The 23,220-nt window shown below is 38.3% G+C and overlaps 4 protein-coding genes across 6 annotated transcripts; 1 reads left to right on the plus strand and 3 right to left on the minus strand.

Annotated features, from left to right (window-relative positions):
- Window positions 1–610: 610 nt before the first annotated feature.
- On the minus strand, window positions 611–3,378 carry LOC144708058 (Peroxisomal membrane 22 kDa (Mpv17/PMP22) family protein). Its single transcript, XM_078581349.1, has 4 exons — window positions 2,969–3,378; window positions 2,128–2,353; window positions 1,088–1,212; window positions 611–964 (listed from the first exon to the last, which is right to left on the minus strand). Exons 1-4 carry the CDS (start codon window positions 3,299–3,301, stop codon window positions 872–874), a joined length of 777 nt encoding a protein of 258 aa, XP_078437475.1. The 5' UTR covers window positions 3,302–3,378; the 3' UTR covers window positions 611–871.
- Window positions 3,379–7,672: 4,294 nt separating this feature from the next.
- On the plus strand, window positions 7,673–12,774 carry LOC144707489 (casein kinase II subunit alpha-2). Its single transcript, XM_078580618.1, has 10 exons — window positions 7,673–7,972; window positions 8,801–8,930; window positions 9,246–9,440; window positions 9,846–10,003; window positions 10,491–10,581; window positions 10,680–10,745; window positions 11,142–11,224; window positions 11,312–11,375; window positions 11,830–11,898; window positions 12,510–12,774. Exons 1-10 carry the CDS (start codon window positions 7,887–7,889, stop codon window positions 12,567–12,569), a joined length of 1,002 nt encoding a protein of 333 aa, XP_078436744.1. The 5' UTR covers window positions 7,673–7,886; the 3' UTR covers window positions 12,570–12,774.
- Window positions 12,775–12,990: 216 nt separating this feature from the next.
- LOC144707488 (myosin-2 heavy chain-like protein) lies at window positions 12,991–17,476 on the minus strand. 3 transcript variants are annotated; one of them, XM_078580616.1, is made up of 6 exons: window positions 17,326–17,470; window positions 16,419–16,496; window positions 16,165–16,302; window positions 15,915–16,087; window positions 13,728–15,216; window positions 12,991–13,622 (listed from the first exon to the last, which is right to left on the minus strand). In XM_078580616.1, the coding sequence occupies exons 2-6, from the start codon at window positions 16,440–16,442 to the stop codon at window positions 13,572–13,574; spliced, it is 1,875 nt and encodes a 624-aa protein (XP_078436742.1). In that variant the 5' UTR covers window positions 16,443–16,496; window positions 17,326–17,470; the 3' UTR covers window positions 12,991–13,571. The 3 variants fall into 3 exon arrangements, with proteins under 3 accessions (XP_078436742.1, XP_078436743.1, XP_078436741.1); XM_078580615.1 differs by lacking the exon at window positions 16,419–16,496 and having other exon boundaries at window positions 12,994–13,622; window positions 17,326–17,476; XM_078580617.1 differs by lacking the exons at window positions 16,419–16,496; window positions 17,326–17,470 and having other exon boundaries at window positions 15,915–16,043; window positions 16,165–16,297.
- Window positions 17,477–19,272: 1,796 nt separating this feature from the next.
- On the minus strand, window positions 19,273–21,866 carry LOC144708039 (uncharacterized). The gene is made up of 4 exons (XM_078581332.1): window positions 21,720–21,866; window positions 21,590–21,634; window positions 20,419–20,451; window positions 19,273–19,492 (listed from the first exon to the last, which is right to left on the minus strand). Exons 1-4 carry the CDS (start codon window positions 21,757–21,759, stop codon window positions 19,332–19,334), a joined length of 279 nt encoding a protein of 92 aa, XP_078437458.1. The 5' UTR covers window positions 21,760–21,866; the 3' UTR covers window positions 19,273–19,331.
- Window positions 21,867–23,220: the final 1,354 nt, after the last annotated feature.

The raw sequence follows: 23,220 nt of genomic DNA on the forward strand, positions 1-23,220 counted from the left end.
ACATAATAGATACATTAGACAAAGAAAGTTGAAGAGAGAAAGAGAGTGGGAGAAAAGATAGAGAGAAAAAGAGAGATCTAGATAAAGAGAGACAATGATGGATAGAGATAGAGAGAGTAGAAGAGAGAGATAGAACGATGAAGATAGAGATGGAGTACAGAACGAAAAGATGAGTGAGAGAAACAATGACGGAGAGAGATAGATAAAGAAATAGAGATGTATAAAGAAAAAGAAAGGTCTGTATATAGAGGAGAAATAGAGATAAAGAAAAAGAATAGTCTACAGAGATATGAGAGATAGAGATAGATAAAGAAAAAGAAAGGTCAATAGAGATATTGGAGATAGAGATAGATAAAGAAAAGGAAAGCTCTATAGAGCTATGAGAGAGACAGATAAAGAAAAAGAAAGCTCTATAGAGATATGAGAGATAGAGATAGATAAAGAAAAAGAAAGGTCTATAGAATATGAGAGATAGATAAAGAAAAATATAGGTCTATGAAGAGATGAGAGATAGAGAGCGAAAGAACAGAAGAGAGAGACAGTGAGAGATGAAATGTCAACTACACAATTAGAGAAAGCCACAATTTCAGGGTTTGATGAGCAATTCATATAAAATAAAATAAACAGAAAACTCAAAAAAAAATAGTTGGCCTACTTTGCTTTGGCCCAGTCTCTGGCCTCATTACATGGACAATTTTAGTAAGTAATTACAGAGCCCAAACGATTTACACAAATCAGAAGATCAGGCCAGACAAAATTTTCAGGAATAATAAAGAATATTATAGTGAATAATATTTAAATGCTTACACAACAAAATAGTAAAATGAATATGTTGGACCTTCATTGCCGCAAAAATGCCAGCTGGACATGTTCACAGTGCTGACATGTCAGCTGGCTTGTCCAAACTTGCCGTGTAGGTGAGGTAAATAGTCCAGACGAATGAGAAAGAATTACTCACCAACGGCTGAGAAAAGAAAAATGCAAAAAAAAAAAAAACCAAAATATCAACATTTTTTGCGGCAACCAAAGGAATTTATTCTCTGGAATAAAACAAAAAATATCAATTGAATTATAATAAATCATTTACCTGCAGCTGGACTGGAACAAATCTGAAAGTGATGAAGTCGCAAATGGGCCAGTACACAAGCCCATTAAGGATCGTGGGGGGCAAGTCTCTCTTAAGCCTGTGGAGAATCTCTGACGAAGTCTCACCTGTGGCCAACGACCAACACGTCATCAAACCCTAATCACGGGTGAGAAGGAGAAATAAAATTATGCAATTTCTGAATATTTCTTCAGAATCCAGTTTAAGATGGAATAGTCCCCGCATCAATGCTTTGCAATAACAATTAAGAAAAATTCTAGGGCCGTTCTAAGGTCTGTTTAGTCTTACTGTAATTTCGGTAATTGAAGATCATTCAGATGTATAATTCTGAAAATATAGGGAGGTAAAAACAATTTATATAGTTTTGCGTTCGGCTTTTAAAAAAATACAGCAAAATGCATTAAATTATGACAATCAAAAAGTATTTTGTTTAAAGGAAAGGGGAAGATCACCCAGAACCGGTGATCATAGCAACCTTGATATGCCAGTACGCCATAACAACTTTGTAGAAAACACCCTACTAAAGTACAGTGCGACAACTACGCCCTACTATCTGACAAAAAGCATGTTCAATAATGACCCATCAAAGCTTTGCACAAACAATTAATGAACAAACCCGTCGTCAAAATAAAAAAATATCTGGGCCGGTCTCACTGAAGCTGTTTAAGACATTAAACTGTGCTATAAAAATAAGGAGATCCAGAGAATAAAGTATAAGGATTCACGATCGGTTATCAAAAAATGTAAGAAAGTATATTAAATAATACCCATCAATGCTTTGAAAGAACAACAAACTCCTACTTAAAAATTGAAATAAAATTTCGGAGTCCTCTAATGCTTGTTTCCTTCTACAGTGAGTTCCATCACCGAAACTCTTTCAGATATTGAATTGAACAAAACATACAGGAATGTAGTTTTTTGAGACATAGGAATGTTGGAAATAAGGTAACGTAATTGCATGATGGGTTTGTTCAAAAATACGGGAAAGATTCAACAAAAAAAATAAAATGATTGTGAAGTACCTTGCAGAAACGCATTAAGAGAGAAGAAGAGTGAGCAAATGAATGGGCCGTAAGTGGTTTGACCCAACACCATCTTCTTCAAAGTGTTGACCATGTCTCGCTTCGGCAAAAATCTAGACAGAAAGTTGAACCACAAATGAAGTGATGGCCCAGAGATGAGCACTCCATACATTGTCATCCGCGATGCTCTCACTAAATCAAACGATACAGAGGGCGCTGTAATTGCCTAGAAATTATAAACCAATTGAGAGAGAGCATTAGGCAATTTGCTCAATAAATCTTATGAGAAAATTAATTAATGGGCCGTAAGGAGAAAAATATTTTATTGCCAATAGAAAAAACTAGATAAAATAACAAGAATGATGATCGTAGACATATTATGATTTTCCAATCTAATGAATGAAGTGATTCAAGGAGGGGAGGAGCATTTAAAGAAAAACTTTTATTCCTCAATGGCCTGATTCACCATTCCCAACAATCTATAAAACATAATTTTATGAGAAAATTAGTTTTTTTGCCAGTATCAAAATAAATTTTGAGAGAAGATTCACAATCTTAATAAAATCGAAATTAAAATTCTGTGTAAATATCATCCGCAGTCTGTCATTTTATCAAGCATGTGGATTATAACTAAACAACATCACAGGAACACAAGGGACATAAATAAATAAATAACCACGAAAAATCCAGCGATTGCCGTCAGAACAAAAAAAAACAGAAGTAGATTAGAACCGAGGAACAAATTAACATCAACTCTATCCACATCATAATCAAGCCATGAAAATTCGAGAAACAAAACTAGTGAAAAAAACCACTAAATCGATGAAAAACCAGCAAATACCTGAGCCGAAAGATCAGCGACAAGAAACACGAATCCCGCCGTGACGCTCTTCGTCGCCACAGGACGATCCCCGAGCATGCGAAGATACCAACCAACAAACCCAATCTTCCCGCCCACCGAAGCTCCAGCAGGCACCGCAGCAGCCACAGAAGAAGGAATGGACACAGAAGGGGCCTCCTTGGCCTTGGAAAAAGCTCCCCGACTCCGAAAAAACGATCTAGAATGCCGTTCGACGCAAACTTGGCGATCGAATCCATTGAAAACATCACGTACAATCGATTCATTCGGCCTATTCACGCTGCGCAAGAAGCTTGCCACGAATCTGGATCTCATCTTCTTCTTGTTCTTCAATCGATCGATCGATCGATCTCCTCGAAATTTGACCGACGGCGGGAAATGAATGAATGAATGGTGGTGCCTGGCGGCACTTCAAAGGCGGTTGCGTCGATCTCAGCCGTCCATTCAGTAACAGAACGTGATTAAGATTTACTGTGCTTTTTGATTTGCACGGGAGGTGTACGCTTCAGCTAAAAAATGAAACTCCGGGAAGCTTATTCGTTCTTTGTTGTGCAGCCCACGTAATCCGCCGGCGCGAAACGTACCGTGCTTTATTTCTTTTTAATTTTTTTTTTCTTCTAAGAAAGGGGTACTTTAGATTAGGAGGCTTATTGAAATAAAAGTATTCATGACTCAAGTATAGTGCAGAGGCGCGGACGAGACGATTTTTTCGTCCCAGGACGAAATAATCGTTCCGTCCGCAAGGTTGGACGAAAATTGGGCCGGAGGAACCGTCCCGTCCGGAGGTCTTGGACGAAAAAACTATCCCGTGCGCGTCCCTGCACTGATTCAGAACGCGGACGATCTTCTTCCCGTCCCGTCCATTGTCCATGTCCCGCACGATATCTGATGTTGGATGGATTTCTCAATATCGCCTGATATCCGATATCACAAACCACCCTGATTTCGACAGATATGGGATTCACAGTTTTCCAAAATTGGATATTGGGCAATCACTACTTTGAGTAAATCCACCAACATCCATATCTTTGTTCTCGACCTCGTCACCTTCATATCATAAAGAAACCCTAAATCATGTACTCCATCATCATCTTCTCCATCTCACAACCACCCATTCATTCTTCCATCACATACATTAGTTAGATCATTAACACATCTTCTTCCACCATTCAATTTCACCATCATCCATCCACATACCCTCACCCATTACATCATCCTATCTTCTTATTCATCTTCTACATCCATCATCACTTCGCGTCTTCGTCTATCTCACTATCTCATTCCCATTTGATATATCCTCGTACTCCTACATATTCCTCATATTATTATTCAGACCATCTTGTTATATAATTATTATCACCCTCTCACAACCTCGTATTCATCACATCACATTTCCCTATTTTATATGTATCTCCTCTCGTCCCTCTCGAGTTATCATCTAAAGAGCATTTAAACCCTGATATCTGTTACTACTAGTCAAATTATTTCATGGGTAACTGTTTATAAATATTATTAATTAAACTTAAATTCACAACGATGAAATTTTACCCCAACATTTGAGTTTATCAACAGTAAAGACAAGATCGTCCTTTCTTGATATAAGAGGAGACACTCAATGAAGATGATGCAGTGAAGTCCTTTGTCAAGGCAGAGAAATATCTAATAGGATTTTTTGATAATTTTCGAACACATCAGTACTAACTCAGATGATTGATTAGGGTTGGAAAGTTGACCATACTCTAAGTCATCCGAGGATTTTCAAGCAGACGAGGGACTATATGTATACGATAACTGATGATGGACAAGTTATACGAGCAAGTCGATATATACTCATTTGAATCTTCTATAGCATGAGGCGTAGATTCGTACCCCACAAAGTAGGGACTCAACCTATTGATTGGGTTAAAGTGATTTATCATTAATTAGTCTATACGATGATATAGTTAATTAATTTGGACGGTAAATAAAGGCTACTAGGTCATTTGAGTCATTAACTATACTGATATATTGGCATTGAGGGTCACACACAAACTATGTTCTTGACGTTGAAATATATGATTTAAAGTTTAGGGTTTTTTTATGAAAAATATCTAACAATATAAATAGGGGAAGGCTCTAAACAAATCTCACAATCTCATCCCCTTAGCTTCTCTTCACTACCGATGTAATCATGAAGGCATAATGTTCTGCGATATAGCGTGAATGAAGCTTGTCATGGTGAAGGATGATATTTGAGATGTCAATGCCCATGTGGATACATATAGACGTTTCACAGTTGAGCAGCTCAACATGTCTCACTCAAGGATCCAAGAAATTACATACATCATTTGTTCTGCGTTGATATGATCAATGATTTTGTCGATGTTTTTATTCTACTGCAAGTCTTCCACATCAAGAATATACTTTATTTCGTCCAGATTTTAGTTTTTTCATCAAAAACAAGCCCTTAGAACCCAATAAGGAATTATGACCCACCATTTGTCCACGAGCCTATCGACAAGGTTGACTTAGTGGCACATCTGACGAGACATCAAAGCTCCTATAGATGCACCATGTCCATAATCACATCACTAGATGAGTGGACGACCTAGAAAATCCTACTGTTCTTTGGTCCAATAGTGCTGATGAAATTGTATGCATTGCTTTAATTTAAATAGTTATAGAGATCTAAAGGGGTCACGGGTAATAATTGCCCATATGGTTTTTCTATTTTGTTCTCTTTATGTTGTTAATTGGCCAAAACTTATAAATGACCCATATGCAAGTTTAAAATGACTTATTCACATGAGAATAAGTCACTCGTTCTATTTGGGACCAATACCTTGTTTCGTATTGGCTAGTATTTAAATCAGTCCGACCTAAATGAATATACGTCATTTATTCAATTATGTAATAATTTGGGAATTTCAATGGAATTCAATCGTTTTAAACTCATAAATCCTAATTTAAAATACCTTAGCTGACGCCTTGGGAGCATCGGGCGATGGTAGATCGGAATGGATGCGTGTGAAGTATATGAAAGAGGTACTGTGCTGATTGCGATAGAGATGTCGGCTGAGACGCGCCAACGAACAATAGAGCTGTGGCGAGGGCGCTTTTAACATGGCTGGTGGAAGGGAGATGGAGGCTGATATGCACCAACAAACAGCGGAGTTGGAGGCCGAGCGTATGAGAATGGAAACCTAGGCTACCAGTGATGATAACCTAAGAAAATGGACGAAGATGTGAGTTAGAAAAAGACGAAGATCACATTAACCTCGTCGTCACATGTCACGACGGGATGAGTGGTGCTTTTTATTCATGTGTCTTGATCTGAATGACACTCCTTCAATCCTTTACTCTTGGAGTACAAGAAACGACCAAAAAAAGATTTTGAATGAGCAAATCACTCTGCTAATTGTAATTGAGAACAAAATCCAATGGTGCCTTTTTTGCAATGACAGGGGGTTCTATTTATATATCCAAGGTGATAAATGATTCGAGGAAAGAAAATTGGAATTTCCATAAAAAATTCAGCTTGAAACTCCCTCTAGATCATTATTTAACATATTTTTCATTATGACACAATCTAAGCCATCTGATTTCATTTCTCCTCTGATTTTTCATCCCCTCCAAATTGAATGGCCGATTGCCAGCTTGCACGCACTTCTAGGATTGGAAAATTTAAATTTATTCATTAAAATATTTAAGTAAATTAAAATTATATTTTCTGCCATGTAAAATTATTTTCTTTACAAATTTAACTTCAGAAAATTCCATAAACACATGAGAAAACCCAAAAAAAGAATATAATTTTAATAATGTAATTAACCCATTAAAGTATTTCAATAACTCTAAATAATATTTTATGACTTGTAAAATTATTTTATTCATGAAATTAATGTCAGAAAATAATGTTAAGATGTCATAAAATTAGTTTAACACTTAAGAAAATGGGTTTATGTCCAGCTAAATGAAAATAGGCACATAAAATACATGAAACTATCACTAAAATAACGTGATATTTACGATTACGACAAGTCCATCTTAAAATATAATTGTCCGGCTGCACATAATAGGATTGACCTTGATGCAAATGAACTGTTCATCATGTCTCACTAATTTCATTTTTTTAGTTTTTAGCTGAATAATAGACCCCACCTCGATTAGAACTGAGTTAAATGGGCTCAGGTCTTTGAAAAAGAGTTTCATTCTCACTGTAATTTAGATTAATGAGATGGATTAAGGTGGATTTGAATTTAAATAAAATGTTCATCAGGTCTCATTTATTTCATCCGAAAGCTCAAACAAAAGAAATAGAGGCCTGATTTTAATTTCAAAGAGTCCCTGAGATTGAGGCATAAGTTCCACATGAAATAGATTAATAAAAGTCTGAACTGCTTTGAGTAGGTGTTGTTTAAATATCTATTTTGAAGGGTACTTGAATAATCTGTTCATCACATCTCATTCATTTCTCATGAAAGTTCATAGCTATCAAATAGAAGCCAGATTTTAATTTCTAAGAATTCCTGTGATTAATACATTGGCTGAATATAAACTAGATTTATATAAGTCTAAATTGGTTTAATAGTGATATTTAGAATGGGAGTAGGTGTTTTTCAAATATGAGATTCCCAGGGTTCTTGAGATTAGTCAAGCCAACAGGAATGGGTTTTAAAGAGCATAAACAGTAAAATTAGGTCTTCTTATAATTGGGGGATTTCGATATTCGAATTCTTGGCCACTGTGGAGGGGCCAGAAGGGGCCCCGGGGAAGAAGATTCCCTTCCAAGTCGAAGATTTCTCAAGAGATTGATCTATTGATCTCTTGATCGTTGTTATGCTATTCAGATCTTGTTCAAATTAGGGTTCTAGGCGGTTCCGAGAAAAGCTTTCTACTTTGTTTTCTGAACCGAGCAGCCATGTCGAAGGCTCGCGTTTACTGCGATGTCAACTTGCTCCGGCCCAAGGAGTATTGGGATTATGAGTCGCTTACTGTCCAGTGGGGGTATGCTAATCTTTTTCTCTTAGCATTGATTTGAGTGGAGTTTCGGTTTTTGGGTTTTTTTTTTCGATTGGGTTGTGCTAAGATCCCGTTTTTCGGTGATTATGTATGTGGGTTGTTGCGAGGGCATAACCCTTTTCCTCGACGATTGAGAGGTGATAGAACATCTTGAAAGCGAAAGGTTTTGAATATATTTGATAAAAATAATTTGGATTAATTTTAGTCCCTGAAATAATTTGAATATGTTCATAGTTATCCTTTTGTAACGACTGTTTTAGCTAACCTCGATTTTAGTGGTCTTGTTATCGCCTATGTATGGAGCTACTTTTTTTGGATTTTTTTTCAATTGGGTATTGTTAAGAGCCCTTTTTTCGATGATTTTGTATGCGGATTGTTTCGAGGGAATTCCCTTTTTCCTTGAAGATTGAGAGTAGGTTGAACATCTTGAAGACCGAAAGTTTTGAATATATTTGATAAACGCAATTTGGATTTCTTTTGCTTCCAGACATGTTTATAGTTGCGACTGCTTTTCTTTCTAAAAAAAAATAGTTGCGACTGCTTTAGCTAACCTTGATTTGAGTGGTCTCTGCATGGAGTTTATTTTTACGTGTTTTTTATCAATCGGGTTTTGTTAAGATCCTGTTTTTCGGTGATTGTATATGTGGTTTATTATGAGGGGATATCCTTTTTCCTTGAAGATTGAGAGTAGACTGAGTATCTCGAAGACTGCAAATTTTTGAGATATTTGATAAACGTAATTTGGATTAATTTTACTTCCTAAAATATTCACAGTTTGTTCTTTTTGTAATGATAGTTTGTTTTCTTCTGCAGTGACCAGGATGATTATGAGGTTATCCGGAAGGTGGGGAGGGGAAAATATAGCGAAGTTTTTGAAGGGATTAACGTGACCAACAGCGAGCGTTGCATCATAAAGATCCTTAAGCCGGTCAAGAAGAAGAAAGTAAGTTTATATTTAACATTAAAAATAAAAATAGGCATGCAAATCGTTCTTCCGTTGGACTACCTAACTACATCAAGGATTTTTGAATATTTTTTTCAGGCTTTCTCCGCTTTCTCAAAATCTTGAAAAAAAACCCAGTTAATTTTTTTTATCAAAATATATGCCTTCTATTGGTCATTTCTGCTCTTTCCTTTGAAATTAAGCTGTAGATATTGATTTTCTAACGCTTCTGAATGTTTGTTGAATGCGTTCGTTGATTAATTTTGTGAATTTTTATTCGTACGGAACTTACATTATGAATTTTGGGATGTGCAGATTAAGAGAGAAATCAAAATTCTTCAGAATCTTTGTGGTGGTCCAAACATTGTGAAGCTCTTGGATATTGTCAGAGATCAGCATTCCAAGACTCCAAGCCTAATCTTTGAATACGTCAACAGCACTGATTTTAAAATCCTCTATCCCACGCTTACAGATTATGACATTCGCTACTACATTTATGAGCTTCTAAAGGTTATTTCTTCACGTAACCTGTGTTCTGCAAAATCCTACTTTTTTACTAAGTTCATAACCACTTCATCGTAATGTGAATGCATTAGATTGATACATTATTTTGGTATAAATGCTCAGATAGTGATTGTTTGTTCTTCGGAAGAAATTTATGTCATTGTTTGTTCCTAGTTAGGTGAGATCTGGAAACTATTTCTAAAATGGTATTTATCCAATAAATGTTTTACAAGAATCGGTGATCTTGTGTAGTACGCTGTTCCTTTGAACACTGAAGGACTTAGTGGTTCAGATCTTGCGTAACAGTATGTTTTTGTTTGTTTTTTGAACCTATGGTAATTTGGTTGTTTTTACTGAAAAATAAAAGAAAATAATATAAACGCGTAGTTTGAATTGTTGCTGTGACGGCAGGCTCTAGATTATTGTCACTCGCAAGGAATAATGCATCGGGATGTGAAGCCCCACAACGTTATGATAGATCACGAGATGCGAAAGCTCCGGCTGATAGACTGGGGCCTTGCTGAGTTCTATCACCCGGGGAAAGAATATAATGTCCGCGTAGCCTCAAGGTCAGTGTAGACTTGCTATTCATCCTGACCTGATTTGTCGTCCCCGGCGTCTCCTCGTTTCTTCCTTTTTTCTGTTTGCTTTCGTAGGGTTGTGGGGTGGCGTCGAGTTTGTCGCCGCAGGGAAAAATTGTCATTGCCTTCCAAATGTCGTCCTCGTCACGAGTGGGCGTGACAATTATGACCTCAATAACCATGATTGTCGTCCGACTTGCGGATGAGCGACAACAAAGATGATTATTTTGTCATTGTAATCCTGGCAGTGGAGAAACGATGTTCGCCACTAAGACAGATGACAATTTCATCATCATCATCATTTTTCAAAAAGAAAATCATCATAATCATACTTGCAGAGGAGTGACAACAACTTAGTTATTGTCATCGTCATCCTGATGCAGACGCATGACTTGTCACCATGTGGTCATCCAGTGGCAAACTTCATTTATTTCTTGAAAATCCAGCTTCGTAGTTATCCACTTCTTTTATACAGATACTTTAAAGGCCCAGAACTTCTTGTTGACCTTCAAGACTACGACTACTCCCTTGATATGTGGAGCCTCGGCTGCATGTTTGCTGGCATGGTCAGAGACTGCCCCTTTTTTCTGCCATCGATTCTCTTAGAAATCAAAAGAACACAGTTTATTGGTATTTGAGGCTTAGAAATGAGCATAATTTGCAGATATTCCGGAAAGAACCTTTCTTCTACGGTCATGACAATCAAGACCAGCTTGTGAAAATTGCCAAGGTAACCATCGTATCTTTATTCATTATATATTCCATTCATTTGTTTGTCCATCTATGGCTTCTGATGTCTCTCCAATGTTTATGACTTTAATATTAACTGCTTCTGTTTTCAGTTCTGGATTTTGAAAATTCAACTTTAGAAATCAGAAAGTTGCAAAATCCTTTTCTTTATCCTTGAGTACTGTTGGAATACTAGGGTTATCCTTAATGGGCCTGTTCTCGAACTTCTATTTTCTGATCAGAAGTTTTACATTAACGAAAAACCATCTATGACGTAGTATTGATTTAAAGCAAGTTAAAATCTCGGCTCTAATTTTATTATTTTCTAATTTATTAAAAATAAGGAAACCGTTGTCAGCATCAAAGCTGTATCTTATATTTTTTATCGTCCCTGTAGGTTCTTGGAACAGACGAGCTGCATTCTTATTTAAATAAATACCTGCTAGAACTCGAACCCCAGCTTGAGGCGCTCGTTGGGAGGTACAGTATATTAGCAATTTTTTACAATTATCAAATATTTTTATCGAGTTAAAAATAATTTAAATTCTATCATTTCACTTTCCACAGGCACTGTCGGAAGCCTTGGTCTAAGTTCATTAATGCAGATAATCAGCACTTGGTTTCTCCTGAGGTTGGTCTGCTCCCTACTTCACTCTCTCTCTCTCTCTCAGTCTTGCCCTCTTTATTTCTTTACGAGATAAAGAGAGAGAAACTAAGTGAAAAAGAGAGAGGAGACCTTGGTTTTTTGTCTCTTATTGGAAGAAAGAAAAAATGCAGTTTATGGGATACATATGTTGCCTGATGCTTGAATAGCTCTTAGAGAGAGAGACTGATGCTCATAGGTTGGAAGAGGGAGAAGTCACATAGCTTCTAGAGAGAGAATCAAAGAGACATTACTGATATAATTTTTTTTAAAGAAAGACATCAATGCCAGATAGGGGAGATGGATGTTATCTGATGCTCGTAGGATCCTAGAGTGAGACCTCACATAGTTCCTTGAGAGAGAGAGAGAGGGTTAGAGAGACGGTTTCTCTTGTGAAAGGAAAGATTTCTCTTCTTGAATTAAATGGTGAATGGTTTTGCAGGCGATTGACTTTCTGGACAAGCTTCTCCGCTATGATCATCAGGACAGGCTTACAGCACGTGAAGCTATGGTATGTTTTTCCTCCCTTCTCTTTCTGTCTCTTCCTCTCATCATGCGTTAGTAGTAAATGATCTGAGATTGAGGCTGGTTTAGAGAAAAAAAGGGGGTGTTTCTTATATTTAAATGGGCCAGCCCACATTCCCGCTCTTGCTAAGTCTAATGGCAGATCCTATCACATTTCACTGATAGGATTATTTATCGATTTGTTCTTTGATTGAAGAGAGTTTCTAAACCTAGTCCGGAAGAGGAATAATTTATTGGAGTATATACATCGATAAATGTAGTTTTTGACTTTGATTTGTTAAGATTCATAGATGCAGTTTCTTTCAGAAAAAATGAAGACTCATAGATGCGGTTTGTATCTCAACACAGATTTGATGTAAGGAGAGCTAGATAGAGGATTGGTCAGAACTTGTATAACAACGATGTATTGAGAGATAGATAGAGGAATTGATTTATTCATGTGGGCTGTCAAGTTGGTGAGAATAAAGATATGTTTCTTTCTACATATGGTATGTAGAATTATTTATAGGAGATAGATACAGAGGAGCATAACAGTACATGTGAAATGAAGTGGGTATGATGATGGATGGATGCTAATTCATGATGTTATTATTTCAGGCTCATCCATACTTCTCCCAGGTGAGGGCTGCGGACAACAGCCGGAACCGCACCCAGTGATGGAGGCTCGATCTCACCCTACGTAGAATAACACGAGATCGTGGCCGTCTATTACGATTTCCTCGGTGTGATGATGATGATCTCTTTCTTTACCTGGATCAGCATCTGGGTTTGCGACACGTATCCCCTGGTTCTCCCCTCTCCAGGACCTTGTTTCAATTAGTAAACTTAATGGCTTGGCCTATCATGCTGCTTATTTAGAGAATTTGCAGATATCAGAGCATATCTAAAAAAAATAAAGCTCTACTTTATGAACATATAAGAAATGAACAAAAACATGGAAATTGAGAAGCAAAAAAAATGAGCACGGTCACCACGGAGGGAGGGGGCATACATACTAAGTTTATATTCAGTTAGATTAAAGCAGTAGGATTAATATTGCCATTATCGAACATCTTTCTGACAAAGAACGTGATTCATCTCCAGACTCATCATCTTCATTTATTTTATTATCTTGAAGATAATAAAAGAGAGGAAGGGGCCCTGTCTAGGCTGTATTTGTACTGTTCTATTCATTAATTTTATAGGGAGAACCACTGATTGAGGGTCACCTTGCCCCACTTTATTATTATTTTTTAAATATCAATTTGTACAAGTATATTTTAATTTGTATTAAGCATATATATATGAAAAGATCTAATAATACGGAAAGATAAAGAGATGCAGGGAGGACCACTGATTGCAGGTGACCTTGCCCCACTTTTTTCAAAGAAAAAAAGAATAGCAATTTGTACAAAGAGGGATTGATTTGAACTAATCAAATAGATGTATATAGAGATGTGTATGAAAAGATGGAATAATATGGAAAGATAGGGATAGGATTAGTACTAGTATAATCTCATTTCTGAGGAAAAGAGATTAATCAATCTGGAGAACTGGTATAATTAAAAGTAGAGCATGTACCAGTTCTCTATTAGCTGAAACATATCATGTAGACTTTCTGCCATCGGGTGAGCAAGAATTTTCAACCCTTCACAGAAGTCAACCCATGAACACTTCTAATCACACTCTTGCCCTCCTCTTCTCCTCCTCTTCAGCCGTTTTCCAAGCAGCCTACGACCAAATAAATAACACCAAAATCCAGGGTCAGAAAAGAAACCCCCAAAAAATAGTCAAACAAAGTCAATTGCTTAAGTCAACGCCTTTTGTGCGACCTACCTTCTCTCTCTCGAGCCTCGACAGATGGGGTTTGAGAGAATTTTCCAGGCTTAAGCCTCCCCATGACTCCTGCAGCTTCTGGTCTCTCGCTGCCCTCCACGTGGCCGAGGGCTTGACCGACATCGTTGACTTTTGGGGCTCTGCCAATTTGTCCAGATCAGGCGTGCGTTTGACCAGAACCTCCTCTAAAGTGGGATCGACTCTCAATTTTTGATCTTTCTTACATGGCTGCTTGTCAAGCTTGGCCCCTAACTTGGCCTTCTCAAGCTCAGACTGGTGTTTGACCAATATCTGATCCAGACCTGCAGTCTCTGTTCCACCAATTAATTGACCAAAAGTTGACTTTTTCGACAACTTCTTGACTTTTTCACAATCTGACATGTGCAATTCAACAGACCTATCTTCATCTGCCTTTAAGTTTCCATCTTTCTTCCAGGTGTGTCCCTCAAGCTCAGAGCTAGTTTCTTCAACTCGTTGGCTTAAAGTTGACATTTTTGATAAATCGCTGTTGGTTTCAACAAGCCTATCTTCTTCTGCCCTCAAGTTTCCGTCTTTCTTCCAGGTCTCCTCCTCAATCTCTGGCGTAGCTCCTCCAATTCGTTGACCTAAATTTGACTTTTTTGACAAATCATTGAGGTTTTCAGGCTCCGGTGCATTGGATTCCACAAACTGATCTTCTTTTGTCATTGTTTCTGACGCTGTGTTCTTGGCTCCCTTCATCTGGTTAAGATCCACATTTTCTTTTTCAACGGTCTCTAACCCAGAAATTCTCTGCTGTTTCAAGGAATCTTTGAAGGAACTGATCTCTCTCTCCAGTCTAGACACATGCCGGACCAAAATACTTCCCAGATCCTCACAATTCGATCCATTTTCAGAGTCACTCTCATGCTTCTTCGTCTTCTGCTGCGCCACATCAGCCCCAGTCTTCTTCAACACCTTGGCCGCTTGAACCTCCTTCTCAAGTTTTGAGACATGTTTCACGAGGAACTTATCCAGGCCGGGAAAATCAACCTCTCCCCCTCTTCTTCTCTTACTTTGACGATTTCTTGAGGAGAAGGTGGCTGGGTCAGTCTTCACAAGAGCCTCCCCTAGGCCAGCTGCAGCGACGATGATGGCAAGAGAAGCAATCTCCTCTTCAGACAGGTGTTTGAGGCGATCAAACATGAGGTTGACCATGTTTTTGTCACAGTAGACTTCATCTCCATGCTCAAGATCAGGGCTTAATTCTTCTGCTTCCTCCTCATCATCTTCGTCTTCTTCTGGGTTCTCTCTGATTTTGTGGATTAGATCCTTGAACTCTTCCTTGTCAGAGGGTGATGATTTGGCCAGGCGTATGAAAGCCTTCTTGACTGCCATGGCCACTTCTTTATCTACCTCAAAGGTAGTTTCAACGGAGGCGGCCACTGTATTTGAAGAAACAGCTCTGAATGCATCCTCCATCTCCTTCTCTGCTTTCTCCAGTACTTGTTCTGCTTCTTTGCTGTTTATCCTGCAATTGAGAGCGTTGAATGAATTTTGATAGGAGCCTGCTCGCTTCTATCAGGAGAGTAAGAGAGAACACTACTAACTGTAATATAGCTCTAATCTATTATTGGTTCTACATTATTTTCTGCTCTCCTGGTAGGGTATATCACCTGAGAGTGTCAACGTCATTGTCAACATCCCTCACTCTTTGACATTAACGATGAAGTTAAGGTAGTTTAGTGCGCTTGACAATGATGATGACGGGGTAACACAGATGGTTGAGACTCCTCAGTCACCAACTAAGAATTATTCTTTTTAAACAACCCTGTCAACGGCAACGTTGTGGTCTGCGCCAACCGGCCTAGTTGGCAATAACAATGATTTTGATGTGAAATTTTCTGAAAATATGGATGGTTGGTTGTGATGACATTGGTGCCCATTGACATTGATGCTGTAATCTGTCAACCATCAATCAACATCAATGTCAATGTCACACATCAACCGTTTCCATCCTCAGAACGTGAGTCACCCTGGATGCAAAATGTTCAAAATTCTCCAAATGGAAACAAGTTACAAAGATACCCTTGAGGTATAGTATCGTATCAATATAAAGAAAGCCAAGATTCCACTACGACATTGTTTGATTACTAGGCGATGAGATTGTTTCCTTTTGATTTTTATGTGTTAATTGGAAAAAGATTTTTGACTTTCAAGATTTGAAACCTTGCTGCGTGAAGGATTCGGCACCAGGAAGCTTCAACCATTGCAGTCTTGCGAAGCTTCATAGCCTTTTTGGCAGCTTGTAGGGCTGCTATTTTCTCCCTCGCTATTTTTGTGTAGTGGGGATTGGCACTGTTAAGAGTTTCATCAAGAGACGAGTTCATACCTTCCATTTCCTGAAAAATTCCAAATGTGATAACGAAAGCTATTCTCTTGGAAATACGTGTAGAGAAAGAGCATCTCAAAAGTGTACCTGAAGATGTTGTATCTTTCTTTTCAAGTATGAATCCGTCTTTTCTCTAGGAAACCAGTTGATTGGAGGGTAATCTCGACCTTGCGTTGTAGATTCTTTGATGGTGTTTGGACGAGAATCGCTCATCTTCAAATCATCCTGAGTAGTAAAATGTTTGACACTTTAACTATTTTTGTTTTTTTAAGAAAAAACCTTTTTGTGAAAATAGAATAGCCCATGAATCATCGAGTCACTATTGAAAGCCTCAAGCACACCTTCACTTGATGGTCGCAATCCATTGTAGACACAAAGAAAACGCCTCATTTGATGGTCTCACTCAACGAAAGAGTTCACTAAGATCACCATTGGAAATTTTAGGGACTCATTATCATAATTCATAAATGACGCCTGAATAAAACCGTCGTTATGTGAAAGAAAAGCCTGAAAACGGGTGAACTCTGGCTTTACGATAAAGAAATAACAGTAAAACCTCGGTGGAAAACTCTATATTTTTGACGTCGATTAGAGCATAAGAATTTCCCTTTTGCATGATACTGAAAATTTCAATCAGAAAAACTTTGTTTTAAGATTCCAGTTAAACAACTATCGTTGCTGGCCAAACCTCTTGAAAAAGTTAAAAATTCAAATGAATGCGAAAAGTTTCAGAGGAACCTTCCTAAAAACACCTAAACGCCACACAATTTGACAATATCAAAAACACGTTTGGAAGTTCATGGGCCCGATACTTAATTTCTCCATATATGAGATTATTCCTTGAGGAACAGTCATGTACGATGAAAATGGAATCAAATTTATACTCCAAAAAATCTTAGGAAACGGACTTTAGAAGGGACAGATGTTGAAAATGATGATTAATGAGACTCCCTCCCAAATTATTAAATAATATCCGTCGTAAATTATGCCATCTTAAACAAAATAGAGCTTCATCGGAACTAATTTATTAACATATAACTTCTTACGACGCTTAATCCAGAGTAAAAAATTGTCAGCTAAAACCCCGTTTTAGAACTAACAAACAAGAACCCAAACCTATAATTCAACTTCGCCGCAGCCGCCCAACACAATCCTCAGAGATACCAAAATACCAAGAAGAATCCCCCTAATTCGACGAAAATAAACTTCTGTGAACATCACAATAGCCCTAAACCCAGGAAACTTCACCTTCACCGAAGAAGTATCAATAATTTCTTCTTTCCCACGCGCTCTACGAAGATCAGATTCGCAGAAATCGCACTCCATGATCTTCGATTCTGGCGCAGACGTTCAAATCTGGATCTTTTGGCGCTCGAGAAGTAACCGTTACAGGACACAACTCCGGGTTTGAAATTTATACACTTCCTCTGTGAAAATAAACCACCCTATAGTTTTATATTTTGCTTCCATACTCCCAATAACGGTTTTTTATATATTTATGACGTCATTCTTTGGACTCCACTTGGGAGCAGAAAGCTTTTTATGAATATTCCCTATTGGCATATAGTGCATCATGGAATTTGACTTATATATATATATTTTGAAGGAACTTTACAATATTTCTTATGTGATAAGTCTCATCAAAATCCACATAATTCCCTATAGTATCGTTTAAATTGGCTGCAATAAGTGGATTTCATATGGTGTAACCCTTTTTTCTTTTATTAATCCCCAAATGTATTTATTGGCAGTAAAATCACTTAATCCATCATTAGTGTAAATTATAGGTCATTAGAATATACGGAAAAAAATATTAATTGGATGAACTCCATCATGACTCTTAGATCAATTGTAGTTCCACTTATGTTTATCCATTTTAACTGGTAGTTCAATATTTTTTCTCATTCTTCCATAATCACTTTTTCTTATAGAACAAAGAAATTACCCAAGAGAGAGAAATAAGTCATATGATGAGAGTAGCTGGGATGATAACATTGTGAGATGAAATGCTCAATGATTTCCTCTCCTGGCATTATGTGAGGACAGAGAGATAGATGACTTAGATATTAAGATTAAGAGACCTTGTGAATTAAAATAAATTAGAAATACGTTGTCCGATGACGAAGACGGCAGCATCATTGCCCGTCCGGAGGCGCCCCCATTGTCTTTGCCATCAAGGAAGCTGTCTACATCGTCTGTTGACGTCGTACATGGCATAGACCATCATCGTCATCGCCGTCGTCTTCATAAGCCAATAGAGTCGACAGAGGACGACTGCTGATCCCTAATTGAGCTTGGCTTAAATAGCCTACTAAATTTTTCTTTTCTAAATTCATTACTTATTATCTGCCAAACCTAGACAAAGAGTCATTATGCTTGGGAATTTTGTGCCATATGAAATTATTTTTATGGGCGATGACGATAATCCACTTGAGGAGACCAAAAAGGGTTCAGAAGGAACTTTATTTATTTTGAATAGTAAATGCATTGGAGACATGAAAGAAAGTTTTTTGGGAAGAACACGCACAAGCAATACAAAGAATAGCACTTTTATGATACGTTTATTTATAAAGTGCCAGAGATATTTACCAACTGTTTCATCAAAACTCTAGCTAACGACATTCTTCCGAGGAGTATATGGCTTCAGAAATAAATGCAAACTTTGAAGATTTTTTATGGAAAAATTGATGAAATTTAGTCAATATATTTGGAAAAATCGAAGTATTTGGGACTTCTGAAAAACGTAACGAGCAATGGAGGTTTAAGACATGACTATTTGGTGTGGAAGTGCCTCAAAATTCTAATATGATTTCAAGCAAACGACAATTTTTGAGGAAATCATAAGGTTTAGAAACAAATGAGAACTTTGACAAAATTATTATGAAGGATGAAAATAGCAAAATGAAAACTGATGTTTTATAAAACGATTTTTTTTTCCAGAAAACTTTTTAAAACGACTTTTATTGTCAAGTGCCCTAAGATATTGCCAAAAATAAAAATCAGAACCCTAGCAATGAAATTCGTTCTTGGAGAATAAGAGGAAACAACATGGTTTCAAAAAAAAAAGAGAGTTTTGGCAAAAGACAGCCCACATATTTAGAAAAAAGATCAGAATATGTCTTGGAGCAGGGAATTCTAGTTTTTTTAGGGGCCAAAAAACTCAAAAACTAAAAATGGAAATTTGGTGACATGACATTTTGTCTAGGTAGTGCTGAAGATATTTACTGAAAAATGAATTAAGAATCTAACATACGTTATTTGGAAGCAAGATTCATATCGGATTCATTTTCGGAGGGCCCGATTTCTCTCTTGATGAATTCCACGCCTTGGAATGCGGTCCTGTCGGTCTGGTACTGGCTGCCGAATGCATTGCCAAATCCCCATCCCAGGCCAAATCCCACTCCACAGCCCCCACCTTCAATTTGTCAAATAGAGAGAGAGATGATAAAGATAAGGAGACTGAAACATGGATGGAGATGACGGATAAATTGAAGAAGATAAAGATAAGATTTTAGCGGTCAGATCCGGTCAGCCCTAGCTAGACGCGAATCGACTAACCTGACCCGTCGAATAGAGCTAGTCGGGGGTTGTGTTAACATGGGGTCGGGTCGGTCTGGACCAACTAACCAGTGTTGACCAAGCTGACAGATCAAAGAGGGCAGGGTGGGAGATCGGGTCGACCTACGGGGGTCGGGTTGGTCAAACTGGCCAGTGTAATGACAAGGCTGACCCATCAAAGAGGGCAGGTTTGGGTTTGGGTTGACCTGCAGTTGGGTCAGGTTGGTCCCATCTGTCGACAAAGCTGGCCTGTCCAAAAGGGTAGGTCCCGGTGTCAGGTCAACTTTGAGTTGGACCACTTTGGATTGGATAGACCCACCGTCTTGACCCGACCACCAGACTGGTGCGTTGACCAACCTGACCAGTCAAAGGGGGGCAGATCAGGGTCGCATTGACCTGGGATTGGCTCAACTAAGCTGACCCCTCCCAACCCGATCACCCAACCCCGACCAGGGTTGTGCTGAGCCAAATAGATATAAAGAATACAATGGAATTGTTGTATGGGTATAGAGGATAAACAAAGAAATAGAGATAAATATGTAGATGGAGTCTAGAGTTAGTGGTTGAGGTATAAGGAAAAAATAAATACAGAATAATGGAGGAGAAGGGGATAAAAATGGAGATAGAGTCTCAGAAGGATTTAGAGATGGAGAGAGATATATAGAAGATTGGGAAGATGATGGTGATGGAGATGGAGAGTGACAGAAAGATAGAGTTAGAGGAGAAAATTTAGTAGAGGAGGTTTCATCTATGTCAAAAGGACCTTAAAAAGTAATCACGTACCAACTCCCAGACCAAAGGTTTGTAGAGGCATTCCTGGAAATGAGATAGCGGAGAGCCTATTAGTCATTGGCCAAACTTTATACGAACAATAACAATACAAAAATTAAAAACAAAGAAAATAAAAGACATTTATTTAGACTACATATATTCTGAAAAATTAAAGATACAGAATCCAAGCATCAATTGATCTTAGTAAAGCAGGAATTACCTGCAGTTTAGTACACTTAATGTTCAGGTCATTAGAGGATGGTTTGATGGAATAACATATGAGGAAACGTTCATTCTTGGAAATTTTACAAATGGAATAAACAAAACATAAATAAGTATATTCAGTCGACTGATGGCACTATGGTAAATGCTCATTTTAAAAGTTAGTTCCCCAATAACAGACTGGAATTTTCTGTATTTTAATTGGCAGAGCAAATGCTTTAATATTTTATGGGAATGATGATTTAACCCATGGAAGGATTTTTTACATAATAAACATACCTAGAGTTCATCAGATTTCATGAAATAACCACAAAGAATGATCTTGAAAATAAGAAATAATTTTCTAGAATTTCAATGAACTACGGGTTAGAAAGCAGTTCCTTGTTCTCTTTCTATCCTCTCTACATTCCCAATCGGATGTTTGCAAATGAAGCAGACAGAAAATTAACGAGATCCTCGTTAATTTTATTTTTGGTTTCATGAAATTTTAATTTTCATCTCGTTAATTTTAATTCCTATCCTCCGATTCATTCATGTTCATGGGTTTCCAAATCTTCCCACAAGACGATGCAAAGAATCAAGATGAAAATTCCACATGTTTTTCACCTTAGCACACATAACAGAATCAAAAGTGTAGCACCCCAATCCAGATTGAAACTCCACTAGTCTCGCAAACATGGGAACATTCGATTATCCAAGAACAAATCCGCTTAAACACAAAGATATTCGCAAATTTTGCCACCAGAGAAAGAAGAGAAACAAAGACAGCTAAAATATTACTATCATAAGAAAATTACTGCCGCCCACATCATTCCACGGGGACGCAAATTCACAAAAGAAGAAATGCTAATGACGATGGCTCGAATGTTTGAGCCAAACAATTACAAAGCATTGCGAAAATAAGCAGAGTAGGATACTGTAGGAAAAGATGATAAAGAAGAAGAAGAAGGGGAATAGCTACCTCCGAAGCCCCATCCCATACCAAATCCACATCCGACGCCAAAACCTGAGAAAAATTTGGCAAGAATCGGAAAAAATCAAGCGAAAGAATCAGTAGAAAACCCTTCAATCACTCATTCTAAGGTTCATACCCAAGCCAATCCCGACTCCGGTGAAGCTCGTGAGCACCATTCTCTTCTTCTCGCGAACGACGATAACAGCAAAATGTGAGCAGAAATTGGACAATATTCGTATAAATACAGTGTTCAATCTTACCAGTAATGAAATACAACACCAATAAAACATAGTTGAGATATATTTTTTAGGGTTAATATCAAGTGACAGTCCAAACTACGTCGAAAGTCTGCGATCTAACCTTAGCTTTTTTTTGGTACGGCATATCCCAAACTCACTAAGTCGTCTGCGATATATCCTGGTGATGACGTGGAGTCCATCGTGGCTGCCAGGTGGATCGTCGACCAGTTTTTGACCTAACGGAACCCACCTGGCAGCCACGCTGGACTCCACGTCATCACCAGGATATATCGACCTGCCAAGGGTTTTCCGGTAAGAGAGAGAGGGGCATTCTAGAGAGAGAGAGAGGTGGGCTTGAGAGAGAGAGAGGAGAGAGAGGTTCTAGAGAGAGAGAGAGAGGCATTTTGTAGAGAGAGAAAGGGAGAGAGAGGCACTCTAGAGAGACCCGACCAAATCGAATCGCGCGGGAGAGTGCGGGAAATATATGAACAGAGAGTGAGAGGGGGGGGAGAGAGAGAAAGAGAGCGAGGTTTATCAAGGGTTCACGAGAGCGAGAGGGCCTCGGCGGCCGGCGGCGGAGGTGGTTTCGTGTCCATAGTCGTGGGCCAAAGGAGAAAGGCTCTAACCGCCCCTTGCGCTGATGACGATGATACTTCCCTTGTGCTCGAGGACGACGTCAAGGTGTAGCCCTCCTCAGCGCAGTATCAAGGACGCCACCCTTTTCATAGTGTCAAAACGTCCTTGTTCTTGAATGTGACTGCGAGAATGTCTCTCTTTCGTCCAGGTGATCCGTAAGGAGACAGATGCAGATGAAAGGCTCATCGTAGGAAAGCATTCTCGCGGCGTGCACAGGTAAAATAATTCTCCATAATTCTGCATAATTCTACATAATTCTGCAAAATTCTGCGTTACTTGGTCTCACATTTGAAAAACTATTGAATTGCATTTGTTAATCGCGCAGAATCAACTTACCAGAGCTGAGGATAGTTGTTTCTTTCTTTGTTTGTTATGCATGTGTAGGGATTGTGGAGTGTGGTGGTGTGTTCGGGGTGAACAGTGGGTTTGTGCCTAACGCACTCAAAAGGATAATTGGGCCAAAATGCTTAGCCGAGAAAGTGTCACAACTTGAGGGCCTGATGTGATCACTCGCCGTCCATTTTGACAACGTGTGTTGAAAGATTTTTAATTTTTAGTGTCGGGTTTATGCCCAATTGTGTAAACGTTTGATTCCTCCTGTTTGGTGGTGCTCCATGTTGGATGAGATTATTGAAATTCCCAAAGAGAGTGGGAGACAAAGAGCCAGATGGAGAGGGAGAGGGGAAGCCCAAGGACCCGAGCATTGATGTCATCATTGGGGGGCCTACTCTTGGTACTATAGTTGCATTCGAAAAATAAGAG

This window comes from Wolffia australiana, chromosome 9 (genome assembly GCF_029677425.1).
Source record: "Wolffia australiana isolate 7733 chromosome 9, ASM2967742v1".
NCBI classification, from domain to species: Eukaryota; Viridiplantae; Streptophyta; class Magnoliopsida; order Alismatales; family Araceae; genus Wolffia; species Wolffia australiana.

What these genes read in the sequence shown, in the direction of transcription:
- LOC144708058 (XM_078581349.1), bottom strand. Translation starts at nt 3,301, where the DNA reads ATGAGATCCAGATTCGTGGCAAGCTTCTTGCGCAGCGTGAATAGGCCG. An exon ending in TCGCTGATCTTTCGGCTCAG is followed by an intron (nt 2,354 to 2,968) that starts GTATTTGCTGGT and finishes TATAATTTCTAG; the next exon opens with GCAATTACAGCGCCCTCTGT. An exon ending in TTGTTCCAGTCCAGCTGCAG is followed by an intron (nt 965 to 1,087) that starts GTAAATGATTTA and finishes TTCTTTTCTCAG; the next exon opens with CCGTTGGTGAGTAATTCTTT.
- LOC144707489 (XM_078580618.1), top strand. Translation starts at nt 7,887, where the DNA reads ATGTCGAAGGCTCGCGTTTACTGCGATGTCAACTTGCTCCGGCCCAAG. An exon ending in TCGCTTACTGTCCAGTGGGG is followed by an intron (nt 7,973 to 8,800) that starts GTATGCTAATCT and finishes TTTCTTCTGCAG; the next exon opens with TGACCAGGATGATTATGAGG. An exon ending in TTACAGCACGTGAAGCTATG is followed by an intron (nt 11,899 to 12,509) that starts GTATGTTTTTCC and finishes TTATTATTTCAG; the next exon opens with GCTCATCCATACTTCTCCCA.
- LOC144707488 (XM_078580615.1), bottom strand. Translation starts at nt 17,403, where the DNA reads ATGGAGTGCGATTTCTGCGAATCTGATCTTCGTAGAGCGCGTGGGAAA. An exon ending in TTGATACTTCTTCGGTGAAG is followed by an intron (nt 16,303 to 17,325) that starts GTGAAGTTTCCT and finishes TTTACTACTCAG; the next exon opens with GATGATTTGAAGATGAGCGA. An exon ending in CGAGGCTCGAGAGAGAGAAG is followed by an intron (nt 13,623 to 13,727) that starts GTAGGTCGCACA and finishes ATTTGGTCGTAG; the next exon opens with GCTGCTTGGAAAACGGCTGA.
- LOC144708039 (XM_078581332.1), bottom strand. Translation starts at nt 21,759, where the DNA reads ATGGTGCTCACGAGCTTCACCGGAGTCGGGATTGGCTTGG. An exon ending in CGGAGTCGGGATTGGCTTGG is followed by an intron (nt 21,635 to 21,719) that starts GTATGAACCTTA and finishes AATTTTTCTCAG; the next exon opens with GTTTTGGCGTCGGATGTGGA. An exon ending in AACCTTTGGTCTGGGAGTTG is followed by an intron (nt 19,493 to 20,418) that starts GTACGTGATTAC and finishes GACAAATTGAAG; the next exon opens with GTGGGGGCTGTGGAGTGGGA.